The sequence below is a fragment of the Strongylocentrotus purpuratus genome, unplaced genomic scaffold (genome assembly GCF_000002235.5).
Source record: "Strongylocentrotus purpuratus isolate Spur 01 unplaced genomic scaffold, Spur_5.0 spur5_contig_843, whole genome shotgun sequence".
Taxonomy (NCBI): Eukaryota; Metazoa; Echinodermata; class Echinoidea; order Camarodonta; family Strongylocentrotidae; genus Strongylocentrotus; species Strongylocentrotus purpuratus.
The window spans coordinates 694,114-716,002 of NW_022145550.1; the positions used below are offsets into that span (position 1 = coordinate 694,114).

Consider the following 21,889-nt stretch of genomic DNA (forward strand, 5'->3'; position numbering starts at 1 on the left):
CATTCTAGTGAAGAAATGTTTAGGAAACATACGCGTCTGGCCCGTTTGAAGCATAGGCCTTACATGCCGATTAATGCCCCTAGCAATAGAGAAAATGTTCTATCATACCTGAAAATTGCCTTATTATTATTGCTTGCTCATTAGTCCTCAGTAACAATCTGAGATTAACCATGTGGACTTAATGCATGGGGAAACTCCTTCTGCCCTATTAAACGAATGGCAAGCCATGTGGATGATGGACTCCATGTAAGTTTTATTCAGAGAAAAAGCATAAGAAGCGGCATTGTCTAGAAAAGCCCAGAAAACTGCAGTGATAGAGAAAAGCACGCAAAAAGTTGTCGGCCTAATTAAATGGCATCAAAATCAAAATGGCATTAAATTGTAATGAATATACAACAAACGGCACATCGAATGATAAAGAGGAATTCAGGCAACTTAACATAATGGGCGAACCGTTCTGTTAACGCTGGAGGGGAATTCTCCATTTAAACTTGGAAAGAGCAACATTTTTGTTCACAGGTCTTACAAGGGCGAGCATCAAACATCGCCTAGAAATCCACATTTGAATAATTTTGAGAAAACTGCGAAGATAGGATGCTCGCAAAACATATTTAGGCCAACCTACTGAGGAAGTTAGTGTCCTGAACGGGTATAATATTTAATAGGGCAATGTAAAGATAATGAATTGCATTTGCTCGCTTTGATGGGGCAATTTTTTTGTAGTCAAAATCCGTATTGGGTAAGAAAATCTGAATTTTAATAGCTTGCCTATAAAACCTCCCTGCCTATAGCCTTTCTTATGGAAAGAATACTGGAACAAACCACGCAAAACAGAAACAGCCAATACAAAAAAAGGCATTTGCGGTGTCTGGTTCCCCCCCCCCCCCCCCCCCGGCAAAAAAAAAACGCCGGCCAAAAAAAAAGAGAGAGATAAAAAGAAGAAAGGAAGAGGACGTAGGAAGAAAAGGATTAAGTGTCGAGAACGGTACAACGAATCGTCTTCTTTCTCTAATAATTTAAGGAAAAGGATTAAGTGAGAACGGTACAACGAATCGTCTTCTTTCTCTAATAATTTTAGGAAACGTCAAAGCTGGGGGAAAACTGAATTCAGACAAGGATTATGAGTCGATCGAGAATTGTACAACGTACGAATCGTCTTCTTTCTTTAATAATCTAATGAAACGTCAGAGCTTCCGGGCTACGAGCGGAGGAAGGGGCACTTGATTCACATAGGATTAAGAGTCGAGGATGGTCCAACGAATCGTCTTCTGTCTCTAGTAATTTAAAGCTTCCGCGCTTCTCCCCCTCCCTGCACCCCCCACCCCCAGGAAGCGCTACGCGCGCTCTGTAAGTGATTTGCACGCTTCGCGTGCTCACTACCGCCCCCCTCCCAAGCCCCCTCCCCCCCCCCCAAAAAAAAAAAAAAATAAATAAATAAATAAATAAATAGATAAATAAAAATAAATAAAAAAAATAAATAAATAAAATAAAATAAAAAAATTAATTGATTAATTTAAAAAAAAAAAAAATAATAATAATGAAATCCTGGCTACGCGTTATGTTTTAATACATGATTTACATCGACAAAATCACAAAGATAAATGTGATCTGAATGGCAAAGTAATTATCGCCCTCTTTAGTCCTTGCTGTGCTGTATACACAAGCAATGTTTACGGAAATAACTAGCGCATTACGTGCATGCAATTTATAGCTAGCTAGCTAGGCAAAGCTGCAGCGCAGGTTTGGATGCGAGGTCGCGTCGAGGTGTAATTTATCCATTCCACTAGCTGGCTCCGAAATGCGATTTATCATTTCTTGTAATACATGTAGCTGAAGCAAGGTGATGTTTGTGTTGCTCACCTCACTGGACTTATTCTGGTTTTAATTGAATCTACAAGCAATGTCTGAGAAAGTAATTATTGGTGAGTTTTCGAGCAGCGATCATATTCATAATCATAGACTGTTGTTTCCTTGGCAGCGAGCCGAGAGGGGCGATCCCGCTTGTGGTCTCGCCTTGCTTCCCCTGGCCGCTCCGCGTACTGTATCATCGGTGTTGCGTATGGTTCATTCGGTAGAGGCAGTAAATGCAATAGACCTACGGGCTTTAATTTCTTGACATTTTACGAATGTGCCCAATGTAAATTTAATTAATATAGGGAGTGTACTCTCGAGTATTTTTATTGGTTTTAATTGACATTGGAATGATGAATTTAGCATGATTCCATTAAATAATGACCTTTTTTTTTAGCAAGTGAGGTTCAGAAATAACCGTCTGGTATGGTGAATTCTTTGAAAAAATTAAATAGTTTTGTGAAAGATTTCACCTGCCAGACAGCTAGTTCTAAGAAGTGAGATAACTCCAGGGAGTCCATCGGCGTCGGAGCTCCCTGAAGTTAGGTCTGAGACTGAGAGTGAGATCCTTCTTCTTCTTCTTCTTTTTCCATTTTGAGTACATCCCTCTAGTCTTTAATACAGAGTATTGTCGTACTATACTGTAGGGTCTACTGGGGTGTGCAAGTGGACCACTACACCAGGTTTCCCCCTACTCTTATACTGTATGAATAGTGCTGTGGGTTCTTCACGTGCAAAGGTAGAATACTCTTCTCTACATGGGGGCCTGTATTTAACATCCTATCATAGGGACGGAGTGTTTCCAATTAACATAGCCTGCGTCTATGAAACATGGGGAGGGGGCATGTTAACACACCACGCAGGCTTCACTCATCCCCTGGGTGGGATTCAAACCCGAGATCTTTGGTTCGACAGGCAGAGGCTTTCATACTGACTGGGCCAACTCGCCTCCCTTCGGTGTAGACCGGGCCTTCTCAACTGGCGGCGCGGGCGCCACTTGTAGCGTGTGCGGTCAGTCGGATTTGCATGCGGCTGTTGCAAAAATAATATTAAAAAAGAAAAAACTTACATGTATATGTTGATATTAAAACACTCAGCACAATCAAAAAGTGGTAGTGGAAGTTGAGCCCCATTGACATTTCCCGTGTTTATTGCACCAACATATGAATTTACATCTAGTGTATTTGGACCTAGGAATTGTACTTATTCCTTAATACATCAATATGAAATTATGATTGATATATTTTTGAATAAAAAGGTGTTAAAAATGCCACATCTGGGCCTCTAAAAAGCCCTAAAATCCATCAGCTTTCCTGGACCCTGCCTGTTGTCATATGTTTCACAAAAATGGTCTTTCCAAAACCAATCATAACTTCTGCACTGGGTGACTTGTTGCATCTCCAAACCAGTTGTACCTTTTTAGGACAGCAGCTTACTGTACATTGTAATTCAATTCTTAGCTCGGTAGCAGAAAAAATCTTAACAGTAGAAGAAAAGAAAAAAAGTTTAAAAATCTTGTTTAAAATTTAGCTTAGTCTCTTTAATCACTCTACAAAATCAACCGACTGACCCAATTGCTTGCACCCAAAGGGAAATACAACATCTTTTTCTTCATGACCTACACATGTAGCATGCATGCAATGACTATGTCCAACATTAATTTGCAAGTTATTTTTACCTTGTGATTTGGGTGTTGGAGCTAATTAGAAGATTTTTTTTTTAAAGATCCCTTTAAAGAAGTGTTACTTGAACTTGAAGCTGATATCTTTAAAGATAAAGACCAGTTTAGTCATGCAATTGCATTGTGAAAGAACTGAACGTTGTGGAATCGATCAGAAAAGGTTGATCATCTAGCGTGTACTGCAAGGTTCTGGAATCATCACAATGATAAGAAATTTGGCCCAGTCTTGATAAAGTTACAAGCACTGTACACAGAAAGATGTATATGGAACTACCCCACACGTGCGCGACGCGTCCGTTATATCTATCAGGTCCAAATAGATGTCATAATTTACCCAATATATATCAATTAGTAGGCGGTTTCTCGGCAAAATTTGTATGATCACGTATTAGTCAAAACATACTTGTATTCTTTCACATGATTGGTAATAAGAGCTTCCATTTCATTTTTTGAGAGGGGGGTGTTTCCAAAACTGGTCTTTACCTTTATCATATATGGTACATGTACGTACATGTACATGTACAGTGTACAGGCCCGGAACTGGAACTTCTTTAAAAGACTATTTTGAGGTGTGAGTCCCCTTTAAATGTGTTGAAATAACCATTTTTTATGTGTGGATGATATTGAAAATGCAAGTGCAAGTGCAAGACATACATTTATGTACTTTGTACAGTATGCATGGTACATGTACATTATAGGCAATATTGTTGTACTTTAATATATGATGTTGCATTGAAGCCTGTATTGAAAGGAAATAATCAAAGGAGAAAGGAAGTGAAAAGAAGTTGCGACCTTGCCACCCATGCGCTGACAAACCTGGCCTAGCGCCAGCCAGCTTTCATTTATATCTTATCCAGACTTCAGCTGCGGATCTGGATCTAAAGTGGGAGTGACAGTGTGAAGAACAACAAAGTCCTTCTTTAATATTGGTTTGCATAAAATCACAGGTGTATTAAATCTGCATTAGCCATAAATATGTACATGTACATGTATTAAATGATTTAAATCATTTAAATCATTCACTGATACCCTGTTTATTTTCATTTTTTAGGGGGAGGGAGTTAAAATTGGAAAGCAACATGTTTAATGTCTTTACTTTCTTTTTATTTCTCTGTACAGTCACTTCCAGATAAAGTCCACATCACATGACTGGACTAGCCTTCCAGGTAATTCCTTTAATCCATCACCATGACAACGGATGTGAGACTGGTTACTCTGGATGCCATGCCGTCTACCACTGAAGACTCTTCAAACAGTAACACCCTCTACACGCAGAGGGAAGACGAGGAAGGGGAAGGAGGGGAAGACACCCCCTCACCCCTTGTCAACCAGACCCTCCCCCACCACCCAGGTAAACCTCACCGGAGGTACTCCACCCAACCTCAAGACTTGAAAGTTAGATGCCGCACATCCTCCGGAGACTCCAACAATTCTCTTGTCTTTGGAGCAAGAACATCTCCTCTCATGAACATCGTCTTCCTCGACGATTTCGTCAAAGAGGAGATAGGAAGTGGCTTCTTTGCCACTGTTTACAAGGTACGCCTAGTAAGATACAGGGTTATTTTCTAGTGTTCTATTCATTTCATATTTTCAGTAGGACTCTACATGTATGCCAGAGTTCGCTGAGGCTTAGCAACCCAGAATACATTGTCATTTGCAAGGTCATAAGGTCAGCTGTTGACGATGTGTTCTAAAGTTCACAAAGTCAAATTGTTTACACTCTGTTTCATACAAACATGTTTTGTAAATATCTATACAAATAATAAAATCCCATCCTGTTCATGCCTCCGCACACCAAAGGTGGTGCAGGAGGTATTATGTGTTGGGGTTGTTCGTCCGTCCAGCAATAACGCAATATCTCAAGAACCACTTGAGATATGAACCTCAAACTTAATGATACAGTAGTATGTATCACCAAAGCAAGACAACCTGATATTACAGGTTTTAGCCTTGCTATTGCAATTTCTCACGAACCACAAGAGATAGGCTTTTTGTTTTTATTGTGATATATCACAAATAATTACATACATTTGCTATGATTGTAGGTCTTCTTTTACATTGGCATGCAAGTCTATAGTCTATACATTAGGTTTACAGATTATGCTGCATGTTCATGTGGGTAGACCTCTTGAGTCGTGAGTAACATTACCAGAGTTTAATAGGGTTACAGTGTTGAATGAAGCATGCTCGTGTGTAAACAGGAGTTGATCTTTAGACACTATTTACATGTCAACAGATGGTTATCAAACAAACACAGACTTTAACCTCATGAATGTGTGAAAGAACTGTAGACTAGAATGCGTAATTACCTCGTGCACCCTGTGTTCAACCAAGAAGTTTTAAGAGCTGGAGTCATATCTAGCTCATTCCCTTTGTACCATCTTCACTGCTGCAAGGAGAAAATATGTCAGGCATGAGCCACTTGACAAAAATCAGTGACAAATCTGCTGATAACCAATCAGAAGCAAGGATTTCTATAGCTTACAACAATAACTGTCATTTGTCACTGATGACATCAGACAAGTTTTGTGGAATGGGGCCCTGGTGTCCTTTTGATATTTTCTTTTTAATGTGATATCGGGTTTAACAGTATGTAGGTTACGGTAATACATATTGTTGAACTTTAAGCTACATGTACATGTACATGTACGTGTATAACTGATTTAACTGATTTCATAAAGTGTAGAAACAATTGTACATTATATAAAGTGGCTTAGTTCAAGGAATAAATCAATTGATCTTGCACTTGACAACATGTATGTGTTTGTAACATGGGGATACACACTTGCCTACAGGTGAAAGGTTACACCTGTATGTCAGAGGTTACCTTTGTAGGGGGGCAAGACACAAAGTACCTCTTTCATTGGCTCCATGTATGTTTTCAGTTCATGCTACTTCTCAACTTACAGTTACAGGTGTATATGTCACCAAAACATGTACATTATAAATGTAGGTCTACATGATTGCATGAGCTTTTTACTATCTGTACCGGTATGCATAAAGCCCTAGATGTAGGCGCCCATGTGTCCAGGGGACCTATTAGTGTCGAGCTCTGCATGCATACATGTACATGTACATGTATGTTTCTTTTATAAAATGATGAAAGATAACAATCTTTTCAGGGCCACATCCCTGAACATGTACCCCCCTCCCCCTCCTGCCCTTGAATTCCACCCCTCTGCCCCTCCACCCCCTCCACCCCCTCCTGCCTTTCCACCCAAGGAGCTTCAAACACCAAAACCTACATGCACATGCAGGCCTACACTACATGTACATGTCTAATAATAGAATTCATGTACATGTATGCAAACATTGAAACTTGAAAGCATGCCGAAGGGGAACTAAGACAGTCTGTCTTTGTGTTGAGGCTGGAGAGAGTTAATTCAAAATATCAATTCAATAACAAGACCTGGAGGGTAGTCACTTGACATTTCAGTGGGCGCTTCTACAAAATGTTGAGATATTGGTGTTGGAAGAAAAGAAATGTTTGCATCATGAAGGTACATTTAATAACTACAGCCCATACAAATGTAATTTTGAAAGAATGGATTTAGGCACAATTTATCATCCTCAACTGAACCTTTCTTGAAGATTCCAGGCCTGTAATAATTTTTATTAATGATTAGGCCAAATATTAAAAAAAAAAAAAAAACATGTTTAGCCTCCTGCATTCTTGAAAAATAGGAAGGAGGAGGCCCCTTTTTTTTTTCTTTTTTTTTCTTCAAAATGGCTGCTCAAAATGGCCACTCGATTTTCCCTGGCAGTCAGGCTATTTTTCAAGATGGCCGCCGGCATTTTTTTTCTTCTAAATCAGAAATAGATCATTTTAGCAGTGTTTTTCATGTTTGTTTTCTGCATAAAAAAAAACATTACAATTTTTTGTTTAAATTGAAAGAAGAAAAAAAGGAGACGGCCCCCAAAAAGGAAGCGGGCGGGAATGCTAAACATGAATATTTGTTTACTTGGCCTTATGTTGTTGTTTTTTGTTACTACAGTGTACATGTAGAGTAGGGTTCTCTTTGAAATTACCGGTATGAGCTATATTCCATAATTATCTCACTACTCCCCTGTACATGAATTTCATTAATTAAAATATTAGAGCTGCAGCATCGAGATACAGGACAGGTGATGGCTACAAAGTGCAAAGATCATCACAAATCAGAATAACTGGGATGATTTACATCATGAAATACAACTTATCAGTATTTTTTTTCTTGGCACCCTGTATAGCTGCAGCATCGAGACACTGGACAGGTGATGGCTGCTAAGATCAACACGAATCAGAATAACTGGGATAATGTACACCATGAAATACAACTCATTAGTCGCTTGGTACACCCTAACATCAACAGGTAAGCACTCAATCAGTCCTTCTTAACCCATTAACAACTGAGTTAACTAATTCTCATAGGCTTAAAACAGGACCATCCAGCTCTTGTGGGCAATGGGTGACACCCTATTCGTACATGTACATGTACAGGTGTACTTGATGTAATAAAATACTGAAAAAATACCTCCGCTGCAATTTTTTTTAAATTTGAGGCAGTTTACATGATTGGGCTTTATACCATGAACCGTACCTCTAGGACATGTCGGCCTAGACATTAAATGCTTGGGGATTGAGAATATCCCAGTAGGCTCTTACAAATTTGAGATGTCCATTTTTTAATTTGGAAGCTTTAATAATGCTGTCAATATGAATAGAAGTAATATATGTTTGAATGTAATATCGTACTTTGTACATTATCTAATAAAGCAAATTGTCTAGAAGAATTGGCAGGTCTTTACAGAACTTTGTAACTGTCTAGTTGTTTCTATTGTCCATTATAACAACCCATACTCAATCATAATCCTCTGAGGCTAATGGCTTTTCATTCTAAATATCATCAATCAAATTTGGAACAATTCCAAACTTGTTATCTTGTTCCTCTTATTTCCTAATGATGAATCATGAACAACTTTTCTTATTTGTGTAACCTTCATCATGTAAACACTTTTATTTGTTACTCTCAAACATCAAATTCTTTTCTTCTCTGTTCCAAACATTCAATCAAACATGGAAGCCTTGCATGAAAGGGTACATTATGAGACTTGTTTTGGGGAATTATGTGCACTCCAACTGAGTGCAATTGAGTCGGGTGTAAGATTATTTTTTGTGTTCTTAGTAAAACATCTGAATTTTTTTGTGGTGATATGCCCAAATTACATGATAAAGAAAAAGAAAAGAAAAAAAGAATCATTAGGCCAACATTGCACCTTTTTAGGGTCATAGCCATTGGGCTTACAGCCAGTCTTTCACTGCTATCCAGACATACAGTACATGTACATGTACATGTGTGCAGTCTATTTTGTCTATTTAGGCCACACAAGGAAAACAGAGAAAGTAGCAACTGTAGATATGTGACCTTTGTGACAGTTTGTACAACACATTGCTTTTTTGATGGAGACACAATACATGGCCTCTATAGACAGTGTTGCCTTTTAAAAGGCCTTTATGGAGACTACAATGTACATGGACAGCTTACACATGTACATGTAGTACACCATGCCAGGATGCAGTATTTAACTCCATTGTAAAGAGTCGAGACCATCTACATGTAGGCTCATTTATCAAACAATGAAATACAAAAATAAAGAAAATTATTTGAAATTATTTTTAAATTGAGATTTTTTGTCTTGAGATCTGTAAATCAAACTTTAATGAGATAGTATTAGTTTAACCACTTTAATACATGTATATTTCAATTATATCCATTGTGGTATTTTGCAAGGTATGAACCTGGGAAATGAACTATCGAGTCTGGGTTCTCAAATACTATTCACACCCTATACAATGTTTGGATTGCAACTGTTCACACCTTGTGATGTGAAAGTACATGTGTTATTATTGAGAGGGAGCGATCTAAAAGGTAAACATGCTCACTGATTCTCAAATCACTTCCAGACTGAGTTGTGTTACGATTAAGGTTCCAATTCATTTCCTTTCAGACTACAATGGAATGACACATGTAACAAATATCGTATTCATACCTCTTGTAGATTTTTTTTTGAGTGTGTTTTCATAACTCAAGAAAAAAAATGGGCTGGTTAAAGTAGGGTCTTTGTTGACTACCTTTATTTAAGCTTTAATCTATCAAAGTTTCAATAGGTGTATGTACATGTTCATGTAGATCAGGACGAATCAACCTGGTAAAGGGTATGCATAATTTACATGTAGATGTTAACTGTACATGATGGTTGGGACATGGAGATGTACAATATACTGTACATACAAGTTGAACCAATGAGTATTACACCATGTGATACACTTTGTGTTTCAATGAATAAATTATAGGTAATTTTGGTATTTTCCTACATTTACAAGTTCATGATAGAAAAGAAATCACTCCTACAATATACATGTAGCACAAAGAGAGGTAAATTCCACTTTAAAAAAAACACACTGGAAAGATACATTGCATGGTTGTTTTTGACATGTACCTGTACACCTCTACAGCAACATTGCCTGGAAATACATGTGCAAACTCTACCTTACATGTACATGTATGCATTTCATACATTTTATACTTTTCAAGATATTTTTACATGTATTTTGATGATTAAAACATTTTTTACCTTGGATTTGTTAATTAAACACACTTATTTACCAGATTACATGAACATACTGTAATCCCTTTAAGCGGGTGTAATCATTGCATATATTGTTTGTTTATGTCACACCTGTACATCAATAGAACGATATTGTCACAGAATGACAAGGTCTCATAATTGTTTTGACGTTGGCCGGTGAACTTGAACTTTAGGTATTAAACTAGGTTAATGCTGCTACAAAAGCGTATACCGGTAGTGCAGATTTTATTCAGCATCTTGTTCACTACAGGGCTAATCTCTCACAAAGCCCATCATTGAAACATGTACATGTAAATACATGTTCATGTGTATACTGTACATAGTGTACACAGATGTGAAAAGGTATTACCGGTACTATAATTGTAGTATTAAAGCAATTTAATTTGAAAATTAACATTATAAATGGCATGTGACCTCAAGAAAAGAAGAAACATGCATGTTATTTTTTCAAATTTGCTTGATTTCAGGCCCGATGCCTACCTGTATTATTTTATTTCATGCTTGTTTTAGGCTTGATGATGTAGAAAACGCATGTTATAGTCCTCGTAACAGGCTCAATGGTAAAAACCAACCAGTATTTCTGGAAAAAACAGCTCTTGAAAAGATGGAGAAAAAACTCTTCAGAGGGATACTCACAACTTGAGAGATGTGTGTATGATCAACAAAGCTAACCAATATGATTTCTATAACATGCAGATCTAATGTACAGTACATGTGTATTTCAAAGTGAACAAGTTTGCCCATGGCTGCAAATATAGATTGAATAGAGAACAGAGACAGTACAATTAGCTGAATATTATGTCACCTTTTAGCCTGTAATCTACAGTAGATATGAGGATAGTTTGATCAACGAACAGTACAGTTTTGGAGACTGCTCAGCCCTCCTTCTCCCCCATTTAATGTTGTGAAAAGCATTCATATACATGTAGATGCTTACATGTACAGTACATGTACATGTACTATTTTTGTTTATAGATTGGAATTATAATAAAGATGACCCCTTAAAGTGCCAAGTTTAGGAACATGAATTGTCAAGAAATTTTAATTGAAGTAACCATTTTATCCTGCCTTTTCATATTGGTTTTTGATACAGTAACCATTGTTCCATATATTAGATAATTAAGTGATGGTACATTTTATAAACCATCACAATTTTTAAACCCATTTTAAATATGAGGAAAGGAGAAAGACAAGCCCTGGAAAGCTAATGTACTCCCTTAGAAAAAACAAACAGACAAAAACAACAACTCCCATATAGTGGGAGGTTTAATTCAATTATACATTAGTTTCAATTCTCTTCTACATTTGCAGCTCCAAGCTTTTAAACACTTCCCTTTAGTATAATCTAAAAATCAGTTTGTCTGTTTAAACTGGGTAGCTGATCAGTTCAAGGCATTTCTATCTACACTATCTTCACAACACGGATGATTTGCATTCTCAGCTTTATCACAACTGGAATTTATCTATCATCGTCTTTGGTAGAGGACTGCAACTTTCTATCAGCTCGGCCAATCTCTCTCTTTCTGATAATTAGCATACCATACATGCCTGTCTACCTCATACGTACATGATGCGATGCATTTCCGATGGACATAACTTACCAAGCTGGTACATGTGAGGGATAAGATACAGAGATGGGTGAAAACCTACAGGTATACAGTGTATTTGTGATTGGTAACAGATGCGAATCTCCACTACATGTACATGTATATAAAAACTAATTATTTTAATGTGTCAAATTTTACAATGTAATGTGGCTTGTTCACTCCACATTGAGATCTATTGAATATTTTTACAATGATGTGTATACATGTAGTATCTAACCTAGGGGTGTGCATGGTGCCCCATGAGTCTATCATACAGAGGTAATTATAGATTAACATTTGTAAATACTCCAATATTGTTTTGAAGCTGGAGTCTGCTAGTTTTGAGACAAGTCACTGTGCCATGGTTGTTTGATGGATATACAGTGTACTTGTACATCATATACAGATCGAAGACCTGTTGAAAGGAATTTTTAAGATGTGATGTTAAGCTTTTGTGAAATTCAGAGATGTGATGTTTTTCCTGAGTGTAGTCATGCGGCGTAGTAAAATTTATAACTAAACATGGATTGTTTTCTCTCGGTGGAATGAGATAATTCGATCAGCACATCGTATCATGTGTATGTACGTGTAGACCTGTCAGGGGCTAATTTCAACACTAAAATAACAAAGAAAGTGATTTGTGCCATTATGACATCATATGTTCAATGGAGCCTGATCTTCTCTCAGCAGGTTACATCCAGCTGTTTATCAATCCATTCATGTCAGGTCTCAATAGAGTAACGTCCATCTTCACTCATTCATCAAGACAGCCATCACTAATCATGCATTCAGACGGCTACCTGCGTAATGGCCTCCCACATCAATGCTATTACCATGCCTGGGACGAAAGCAATAACAACTGGCATTTTAAGAGACATTGCACGCTTTCAATACAACAATCGACAATGAATTAATAGCAAAGAACTGCCAGTAAATAGGATTAAGTAGTTAGGTTGATTGTCAAAATGTCAAATGGTTAATTGCTTCCTCGATTGGATATTAAGTGGGTGTTCAATGACAAAATGGTCAAATGATACAAACTGTGTGGTTTTGTTAGCTGACAATATACCAATTACATGGTTCATGCTTGTACATGTACATGTATTAGCCAGTTATTGAATAGACCTTGTGTATATTGTTTCCTCAACTTTTATGTAAAGATTAATTTAAAAAGACATTTTGTACGTAACAATTTTAAATTAATGAAATGACATTGGCCCTTGATGAATAATACAAATTGGTACAATATACAGATATATATATATATATCAGTAAAAAAGAAAAGAACAAAAGCATAAACGAAGGAATACATACCATGTATGAAATGATTAATTGCTAGTTTTAGAACCCATTCTGTATCCATGTTTTATTTTGACTGTTAAAGTGGTTGAAAAGAAAGCACACCATCTATATAGCTCTTGCACCTTTTCCTGAAAGTTGGTTTTCCATTCAGCTTTTGAATGAGAGTTTATAATGTAACAACCTGGTGTAATTACAGGTTTTAATGAACTAAATCCCTCATCCAGTATTTTGTTCCTTCTGGCCCACGATTGCTACTCGTTGCCCTAAGGTTCAAACAACCTAGAATCGTGATTTAAATTGCCCAACCCAAGGTAAGAGTCATGTTTCTCTACACTCCCTCAAGGCTCAAGGTAGAGTTCAGATTTAATTAGATTAACCATTGAAAGCGTTGCCCTGTTCACATGGATATATTATGTGTACTGTATGTAAAAAAGCAAGAACAGGTAGAATCTGGGGACCTTAAAGTTGCTTTAGAGACGTACTCGAGCGCTAACTTAAACACACCAGGCATTCAGAAACCCTGGAGCCTTGCTGTACCTCTTTTCCTATGCTGAATATATCTACATGTAGGAACATCATCACAAAATTTAGCGTGCATATGCCACCCTGCCAGCTTTCATTACATTCTTCATGATTTGTGTTGAAGAGATTGCAAACTGCATGTACTGTACATCTATCTTTACATGTAGGCCTAGAATGTGTCTAGGGCAGGCAGCTAGCCCCTGTCAAGTCCCAGGCTTCGAGGATTACCCCCCCCCCCCCTCCTAATGATGACGATGACCCCTCTTGGCCTGAATAAGTATCCCCAGACAACTAATTGTATGTACAAATGTATGTGCCCCTCGATCCACCCCTCTCCATTTCAATAACTACATACACAGTCTCTTTGTAGTTAATGTATATACCTGGTGGTACATACATGTATACAGTAACCATACATTTGTTTGTCATCTCAATAATATTTGTTTTAAGGGTAATTGCATCCCTGCCAACTGTTCTGATTTAATTTGAATATTCAGATTCTGATTTTTCAAAATTCTGAAAGACCATTTATTTTCCAAGCCAGATTTTACTTGTACAAAAATGTACTAATAACTATCCTTAACCAGAGCCCATCATTTAATTTTGTTTTGCCCATAACACTTCAGCTTCAGGGGGTGGTGTCCCCTATACCCTGCAGGTGCGCTGCCCCTTGACCCCAGTGAGGTTTACGCCCCCAAACCCCGCTAAGGGTACATTTTTTCTTATTTTCAATTGTTGGCAGGTACGGTATGTAATTGTTGTAGGGAGTAGTTGTCCGGGGAAGGGGGGGGGGGAGGGGGGATTTTAAAAGATGTGTGTATAATTGTGTGTGCGTGTGTGTGTATGAGGGTAGGTTGTCTTCTGGGTAGTTGTCATGGGGGTGATCTCAGGGAGTACATACACTGTGTGTGGGTAATATTACATGGACTCTAGAGTGAATTTGTAATGAATTACCTAGCTGTGAATGTGGACTGGGCAGAAGCTAGAGTGAAACCAATTTCAAGAGACCCTAAGGTGTGTATCTAGCACTATCTCCTTGTTAATCATGATGTTACATCAGATCTTATTTATTGGAATCTCTTCTCCAGAGAATCTGGCAGTGGACGGAATTCTAGTATTAGGACTGTACAGTTTTTGTGTACGTACTAGTCAGGAAAGGATGATGGACATTTTGAAATGCCCTATACATGTAGATCTTACCCCTCTTTGCCATCTGAAACCGATTCTTCCATAAAAGTTTCATTATCTTGATTTTATACAAAGTAATCTTGGAATGAATGATAAAAGGTTCTGAAGCCTTTTATAGAAATTTACATTAACTATGATCTTGACCAGTGCTGCCTATTCCATATCATTTTAAAGCATTTCCATGAAATTCAATAATTGCTACATTCACCTTGAATAGCATTCAATCTAACAACTTACCGGTACTTGATTTAGATTGAATCTTGAATTTACGAACAGTTTGCTTTAGCAATAACAACGTACTTGTTTCAAATTGAATCTTGAAATGAGTTCCTTGTGTATCTGCCCTTTCAAAATTGAATTGTTATTGCTTTTTGAGGCTTTGAGACACTTATGCAGGAAATGGGGGGGGGGGGGGGGGGGGGGAGAGAAGAGAGAGAGAGGATGAGGAGGAGGAGAGGAAGAGAAGAGAGAGAGAGAGAGAGAGAGATACAGTACATGTAGGGAGGGAGAGACAGAGAGACAGAGGGGGGGGGGGGGGGGGGGGGGGGGGGCATAGCATAGAGATATGAGATTGTAATTTTTCCTTGTGATACAGTTATCACATTTTAATAGGTGACAAACAAGGCTACTGAAATTGTCCTGGTTTCATTTTTAACTCTTTGTGATCGCGTTTTAATCTTAATTTTTTCTCACATCGATAATGTTTTAAACAATGATGAAGGCCTACATGTATGTATGTTATAATCCATCTCATGCGATATGTACATCCTTCCGTCCTTCTTGGATCATCATAAATGATTGATTATGATATCTTCCTAATTAGGATGGCCTTGCTCGCTTCCTGTCATGTGATGACACCTAAAGGAGAAATGAAAGGCGGAAAAGAACGTTTGATCATGATTGAATTATGAAATGAGGCGTGAGCCAGGCTTAAGTGCTCTCTCTCACACATTCATAGAATATTATTTATGAAAAAATATTTGATCATATTTCCAAGAGAAAAAAATGTGGGTGGTAATTAGTGAGAAGTGTGCTTGAGTGTATTTGGATATACATGCACAAGAAGATCATGTATAAAATGAGAATAAACTAATTATTGAAAGTGTGCCAGAAGGTTAGGGGGAGTGGGAGGGGAAATAAAAAAAAACCAGATAAATATGAAATACGGGGAAAAGAAAACCATGCAAAGCAAAAACTTTATTAAGTCTGAAAATCTTTGATGAATATTGATGTAGGGATTCTATTACAAATATTAGCAATTTGTTTCTGATGAAAATGTGGGTGTCCTGGATATCATCTATATGATTTTATTTTCATCTTTTTATGAAAACTTACACATCAAACTTTATCTATGATTCTTATATCAAGTTGTTTAGTTGTTACGAGTACATGTAGTGTAAAAGGATAACAGATATCTTTCTATTTCTTCATTATTGAGAGTGTTTCTCTTGCTATCCATCCGTCTTTTTATTACCAAGTATGTATTTCTGGATATAAATAACCTTAAAGTATTGTGTTATTATTGGGACGATAGAAAAGTGCTGGGCATTGATAATCCAGAATACACTAACTAATGCAATTTTCTTGTAGATTCTGTACGAACATACATTGTAGGTGATTACCTTATCTTTAATAACAAAAATCAAAAAACAAAAAACAAAATATCTGTTTATGACCTTTAATTCAATTGCTTTGAAATATGAAGCTCTGCCATTCCTCTTACCCTTCATGTTATCTCTATAACAAAAACATCCTGGTGCAGAAAGAATGTTTCATCAACTGGTCATTCATTTGTAGATGAGGATAGAAGCAGGTAAATTACAATGGGCCTGTTTTCATCAGCTCGAGATTGCCAAGTATCCCGCTATTAGAACTATCCCGATTGCAAATTATCCAGTTAATTTGCGTCTTCATCAGCCCGAAGCTGTAATTAGCGGGATATTTGGTCGAGATAATCATCCCAAGATATCTTGGGCTAGATTGCAAAATATCCAGCTATTTGCCAAACTATCCTGCTATTTGTCTGGTGCGTCTTCACCAGCCCGAAGACTCGCACTATGCGTGAACGCTGAGCAAAATATCTCGAGCTAATATCTCGAGCTAATATCTCGAGCTAATATCTCAAGCTCAAGTTTCAAGTTTCTAATTCGAGTCTTGAGCTGATGGAGACGCAATTTTTGTAACTTCAGGATTATTTCCCAAATCAGAAATAGCGGGCTATTTTGCAATCTCGAGCTGATGAGGACAGGCCTAATGTGACGCACATGGTCGCTGCCGCCTCATCGTGTAAGGCTCAAAGTAGAAGCAACAATATAAACAGATCTCTTAGTGATGAAAAATTGCTCTGATCTGCCACTTTCATCAAAATTCTATCTTCATGAGAACGCCAGAAGGGTTTCTGATCCCGGTGTAAGTCAATAAAGAGACCCTCGTGTGCACTTTACTATTGCGTTGCTCTAGATAGAGTATTGAATTGATCCATATTTTTATGTCCGTACATGTACGTCAACAAGGGAGTTGAGAACTGAAGTCTTATGGAATTGTAACTGTCACGGAAGGGGAAAGATGGCATAACTATAAAGAAGCTAACATTTCATATCCAGATATTCTGTCTGCTGAGAGAAAAAAAGGGTATTATGATTATCTATAACAAGTTACTTTAAAGAGTAAACTTATCTGTGCTGAGAAACTTGGTTAATGCCCCTACATGTATGCCTCTTTAATTGAGAAAGAGCAAGACATTAGCATTTCCAAACATCTGTGTATTTTAAAATGTCTTATTAACAAACCTTCTTTTTGTTTTTTTTAGGTTTATGGGACTCTGCATCCATGAGGGCAGTCTGCATCCACTTTTAGAGGTAAGAAAGAGAAACATATAGAGAACGAGAAACAGATAGAGAGAGAGTGAGAGAAAGAGAGAGAGAGAGAGAGAGAGAGAGGAATAGAGGGGGAGGGGAGAAGATATTAGGGTATGAAGAAGGAGTAAGAGGAGAGGAAGAAAAGGGAAAAACCCAGATACATTGATTGCAAGAGGGTAATGTAAGGTATTTAAATAGGAAATATTTAGAACAGAGGAAGGAAGAGATAGAGAGAGACAGAAAAAAAGAAAGGGAGAGGGAAAGAGAGACAGAGACAGAGAGAGAGATATAGAAAGTGGATGGGAGAGATCCAGTGATAGGGACATGTACAGAGGAATGCAGTAAGATGCGTGGAAGGAAGACTGGGAGTCACGAAGCAGCTTGACCATGGTAGAGTGCACATTTTCCATTTGAGAATATTTTCTTCGTTGGTAATCAAGAAAGATGATCTAGAAAGACACCCTAAGGAGTGTGACTGTGAGAGAAGCCTCACCCTCAGATGAATGCTCTTTGTATCATCTGAGGACCTCTCAAGAGATGTCTTGGTGTGAAAATGCATTTGAAGAAGACGAAATTGCCATGGTAATGTGTAAATTTACATTTTAAAAGCAGAGAAATGTGAGACTTCCCTGATTAATGGCACTAAAAGGGGGGGGGGGGGTTGTCGTCACACAAAATGTATGGACATGAAATTCTACATGTAGCTACCCATTCAGAATACCGTACAGGTATGTGTTATTTAGTACAGCTTTAGGCCCCTATTCTATTAGTGTGGAAATGTTCAAAAGAAATCTACAGCGAAAAGGGTTGTGGGCTTCATCTTGCTCTCACTGGTTCAAACAACCAATCTATATGTACTGCAGGATAAACAATCAGGAATAATTTTTTTCATAGCAATTTTCTCTCAAAATACGATTCCCATACCATAGCTCAAGATTGAATTTTTCTCTTGTAGGATTGGACACATCTGTCCTTTCAGTAGACTGTCCACTTGGCCTAGCTTGAGCTGACCCCTGAGTGAAGTGTTTTGTATGAAGATGCACAGTAGCAAAGAGGGTAGCTTGTAATGAGATCCGCTATCAAGGTGTTGATAGGGTAATGCATAATGGATAGCATCGGAATGCTATGGTGGTAATGAAGATGAGATTATACTGGACAGTGTCTATTGTATTATCATATGCAGCTGCCCCCCCCCCCTTAGCTCCTATCTCTCTCTCTCTCTCTCTCTCTTTCTTTCTCTCTTCCTCCCTCTCTCTCTCTCTCTCTCTCTCTGTCGGTCTCTCTCTCTCTCTCTCTCTCACACACTCTCTCACACACTCTCTCTCTCTCTCTCTCTCTCTCTCACTCTCTTGTTCTCTATCCCTCTCTCTGTCTCTACTTTCTTTCTACCTTCATTCTTACTCTCTGTTCTATCATGGAGATAAAAGATATCAAAGACATATCGAAGAAATATAATAATAATAATAATATTCAATTTGTAATATAGCGCTTAATACAAATGTCTCTAAAGCGCTTTACAGATATACTCTTTGGTGCTATCTTGCTCTTTGCTTACTATCTGTATGCACTCTCTCCTTTCTCTCTATCTCTCCTGTCAACCAGACTCTCTCTCTCTCTTTCCTTTTCTCAGTTCCCCTTCTGTACCTCTCTTTCTCTCTCTCATTTGTTCATTCAATTTTCTAATTTTGTACGCTCTTTCCTCCTCCCATTCTCTTTTCAGGTATCCTTTTCTCTTTCTTTCTTTCTCTCCCTCTGTCTCTCTCTTTCTTTCTCTCTCTTTCTCTCTCTCTCTCTCTCTCTCTTTCTCCCTCACCATTCTCTCTCATCATGAATACATGCATTCAGTTTAGAAACTGAAAAGATAATTGCCTTTCTAAAAAATTATTTCCTGTCTATTGACAATAATTTTCACTCTACAGTAGTCATAGAAATGAAGGAATTTATCCCTCCCCCTTCACTTCCCATTCCTGTATCCACATCACTTATCTATGGTGGCCCTGAAGGGACATCGCAAATAGACTAAATCGTGAAAAATATGCGATAAAATTCACGATATCGTCAATTTTATCGCATATTTTTCACGAAGAAATTCACGAAATTGACGATATCGTGAACTTTATCGTGAACTTTTCACGATGAAATTGACGATATCGTGAACTTTATCGTGAACTTTTCACGATAAAATTGACGATATCGTGAACTTTATATCGTGAACTTTTCACGATAAAATTCACGATATCGTCAATTTCATCGTGAAAAGTTCACGATAAAGTTCACGATATCGTCAATTTCGTGAATTTCTTCGTGAAAAATATGCGATAAAATTGACGATATCGTGAATTTTATCGCATATTTTTCACGATTAAGTCTATTCGCGATGTCCCTTCAGGGCCACCATACTTATCTCCCCCATCTCTTCAAGCTGTCTACACCTTCTGTTGCCCATCTGTGATGTTCTGCATTAGGCTCTTTCACACCCTTCCATCTATCTCATATCATTTGTCCTGTACATGTAACGGTATCTCACTATCTGTCAGTATTTTCACACAAGAGGAAATTGGTATAATGGAACATTTTACATAGAGATGCCTTTGGTAATTGCATAGTGACAGGATGAATACAAAGTCATGAGCTACGCATAGTCACTCAAAAATAAACGACTAGAAAGCTGTTTAACAATAACAGAATAGTGCTTATTATATATAGTTTCCTTATTGAACAATGTTCACACAATGTGATAGTCTTGATTCTGTATAGATGTCTCTTTCAAAGTGATCTCCAAACCTTTGTGTAACACTGCTCCCAGGAGAGCTGTATCACACAAAACATAGTTTTTGTTGTCTGAATGAAGGTATATCAGTGTCTCTTATCTTTTTCTGCACACAGTAACAACTTTTGATGACAAAGATTTATGAGTACTAATGAGTGATTGTGAGCTAAAATATCAAGGGCAAAGCTATATATCACATCTTATGGTGCAAACACACTAGTGGGATATATCATGAACCCAATACAATTATTAGGTTCATGGATATATTGATATAAAGGTATAAAGTGGACATAGAATATACCTGCTCTCATGTTTAGGTATTGATAATCAAGGTTATTTTCTCCAGCAGTGAAAATTATACTCCATTTATACATACATTACATGTCTTTATTATATCACTCATATGAAGTACTGCCTGTCCTTTTATCTAAAATATATGTCATCCTTTCATACAGTGCATATATTGTATTGGATTATTATTCACAGCTGACCTGATTTGATTATTATTTACATCTGACCTGATTAATTTACGATGCCCACCCCCCCCCCCCCCCCCCCCCATAATTTGGATGAAAACATTTTCTTTCTTTTGTTGGCTTTTTTTGGCTTCTTTTTGCAATCTAAATATTGTCATGTGCCCAACAGAAGGTTGTGAATTGATCTTCTCAGTCGGCTGCTGTTTTGATGTGTGATAGAAAAGAAGAAGAAGGATGGATGAGCCGATGAGGTATGATTGTTAATACTACAGGTACATATATTCTTTGATAGAGATGGAAATGACTTCTGGTGATCACCATGAATATGTCATGCTGTAGACTATAAATGTGTCATCATTAAAATCAAGTGGTACATGTATATTAAAAGTTTTGAACTAAAATATAACACTTCCTACATTGTAAGTGTCTGCCCCACAAACCTCTGTGGTTGACTCAATATTTACAGTGAAACAAATGGGAAGGATGCCAAGATATTCAACCTTGTGAATAAAGGAACAAACCACACCAGAGACTAAACCAAAAAAAAGAAATTGTCACAAGAATAAATGGGAATCCCCTTCTATTCTTTACATTGGTCAACATTTCTTTTAGACTGAATCAACATCTCATAATGGTACATGTATCATCCCACGAGACATACATGTACCAAGAATAACACCGTCTCAAGGCAGGAGTAATTGTGAAATATCTCACTGGACCAGGACTTCCAAGGAATTGGGGAATTCCCTTCCAAAATATTCTAGGGTACATGACCGAGACAGTGTCTTCACTTGGAAAATACTTTCATTTCTCTGTATGAATTATGTTTTTGATCAATTTGTATTTGTAGTCACACTTGGTTCATCAACATTATTTTCTAGGAATGTAATGTAGGCCCCTACAACTTACAAGGGTATATTGTTGATAAAACAGGTGCAATCCTTCTCAACTTATGGAAAGACTCGTCCGCTTGCGTAATAATTCAGATGAAACAGACTGGAACGTTTTAATATTTGTTCTGTCAG

At 37.5% G+C, this 21,889-nt stretch overlaps 1 protein-coding gene across 1 annotated transcript in view; it reads left to right on the forward strand.

Annotated features, from left to right (window-relative positions):
- The first annotated feature begins 1,709 nt into the window (after nucleotides 1-1,709).
- The window catches only part of LOC591292 (dual specificity testis-specific protein kinase 2), a 38,563-nt gene continuing 18,383 nt past the window's right edge, over nucleotides 1,710-21,889 (forward strand). The window contains exons 1-4 of the mRNA XM_011673120.2: nucleotides 1,710-1,922; nucleotides 4,652-5,068; nucleotides 7,763-7,884; nucleotides 17,570-17,618. Of these exons, the coding sequence (XP_011671422.2) occupies nucleotides 4,721-5,068; nucleotides 7,763-7,884; nucleotides 17,570-17,618 (519 nt within the window). The 5' untranslated portion in view covers nucleotides 1,710-1,922; nucleotides 4,652-4,720. The remainder of the gene's footprint in view (nucleotides 1,923-4,651; nucleotides 5,069-7,762; nucleotides 7,885-17,569; nucleotides 17,619-21,889) is intronic.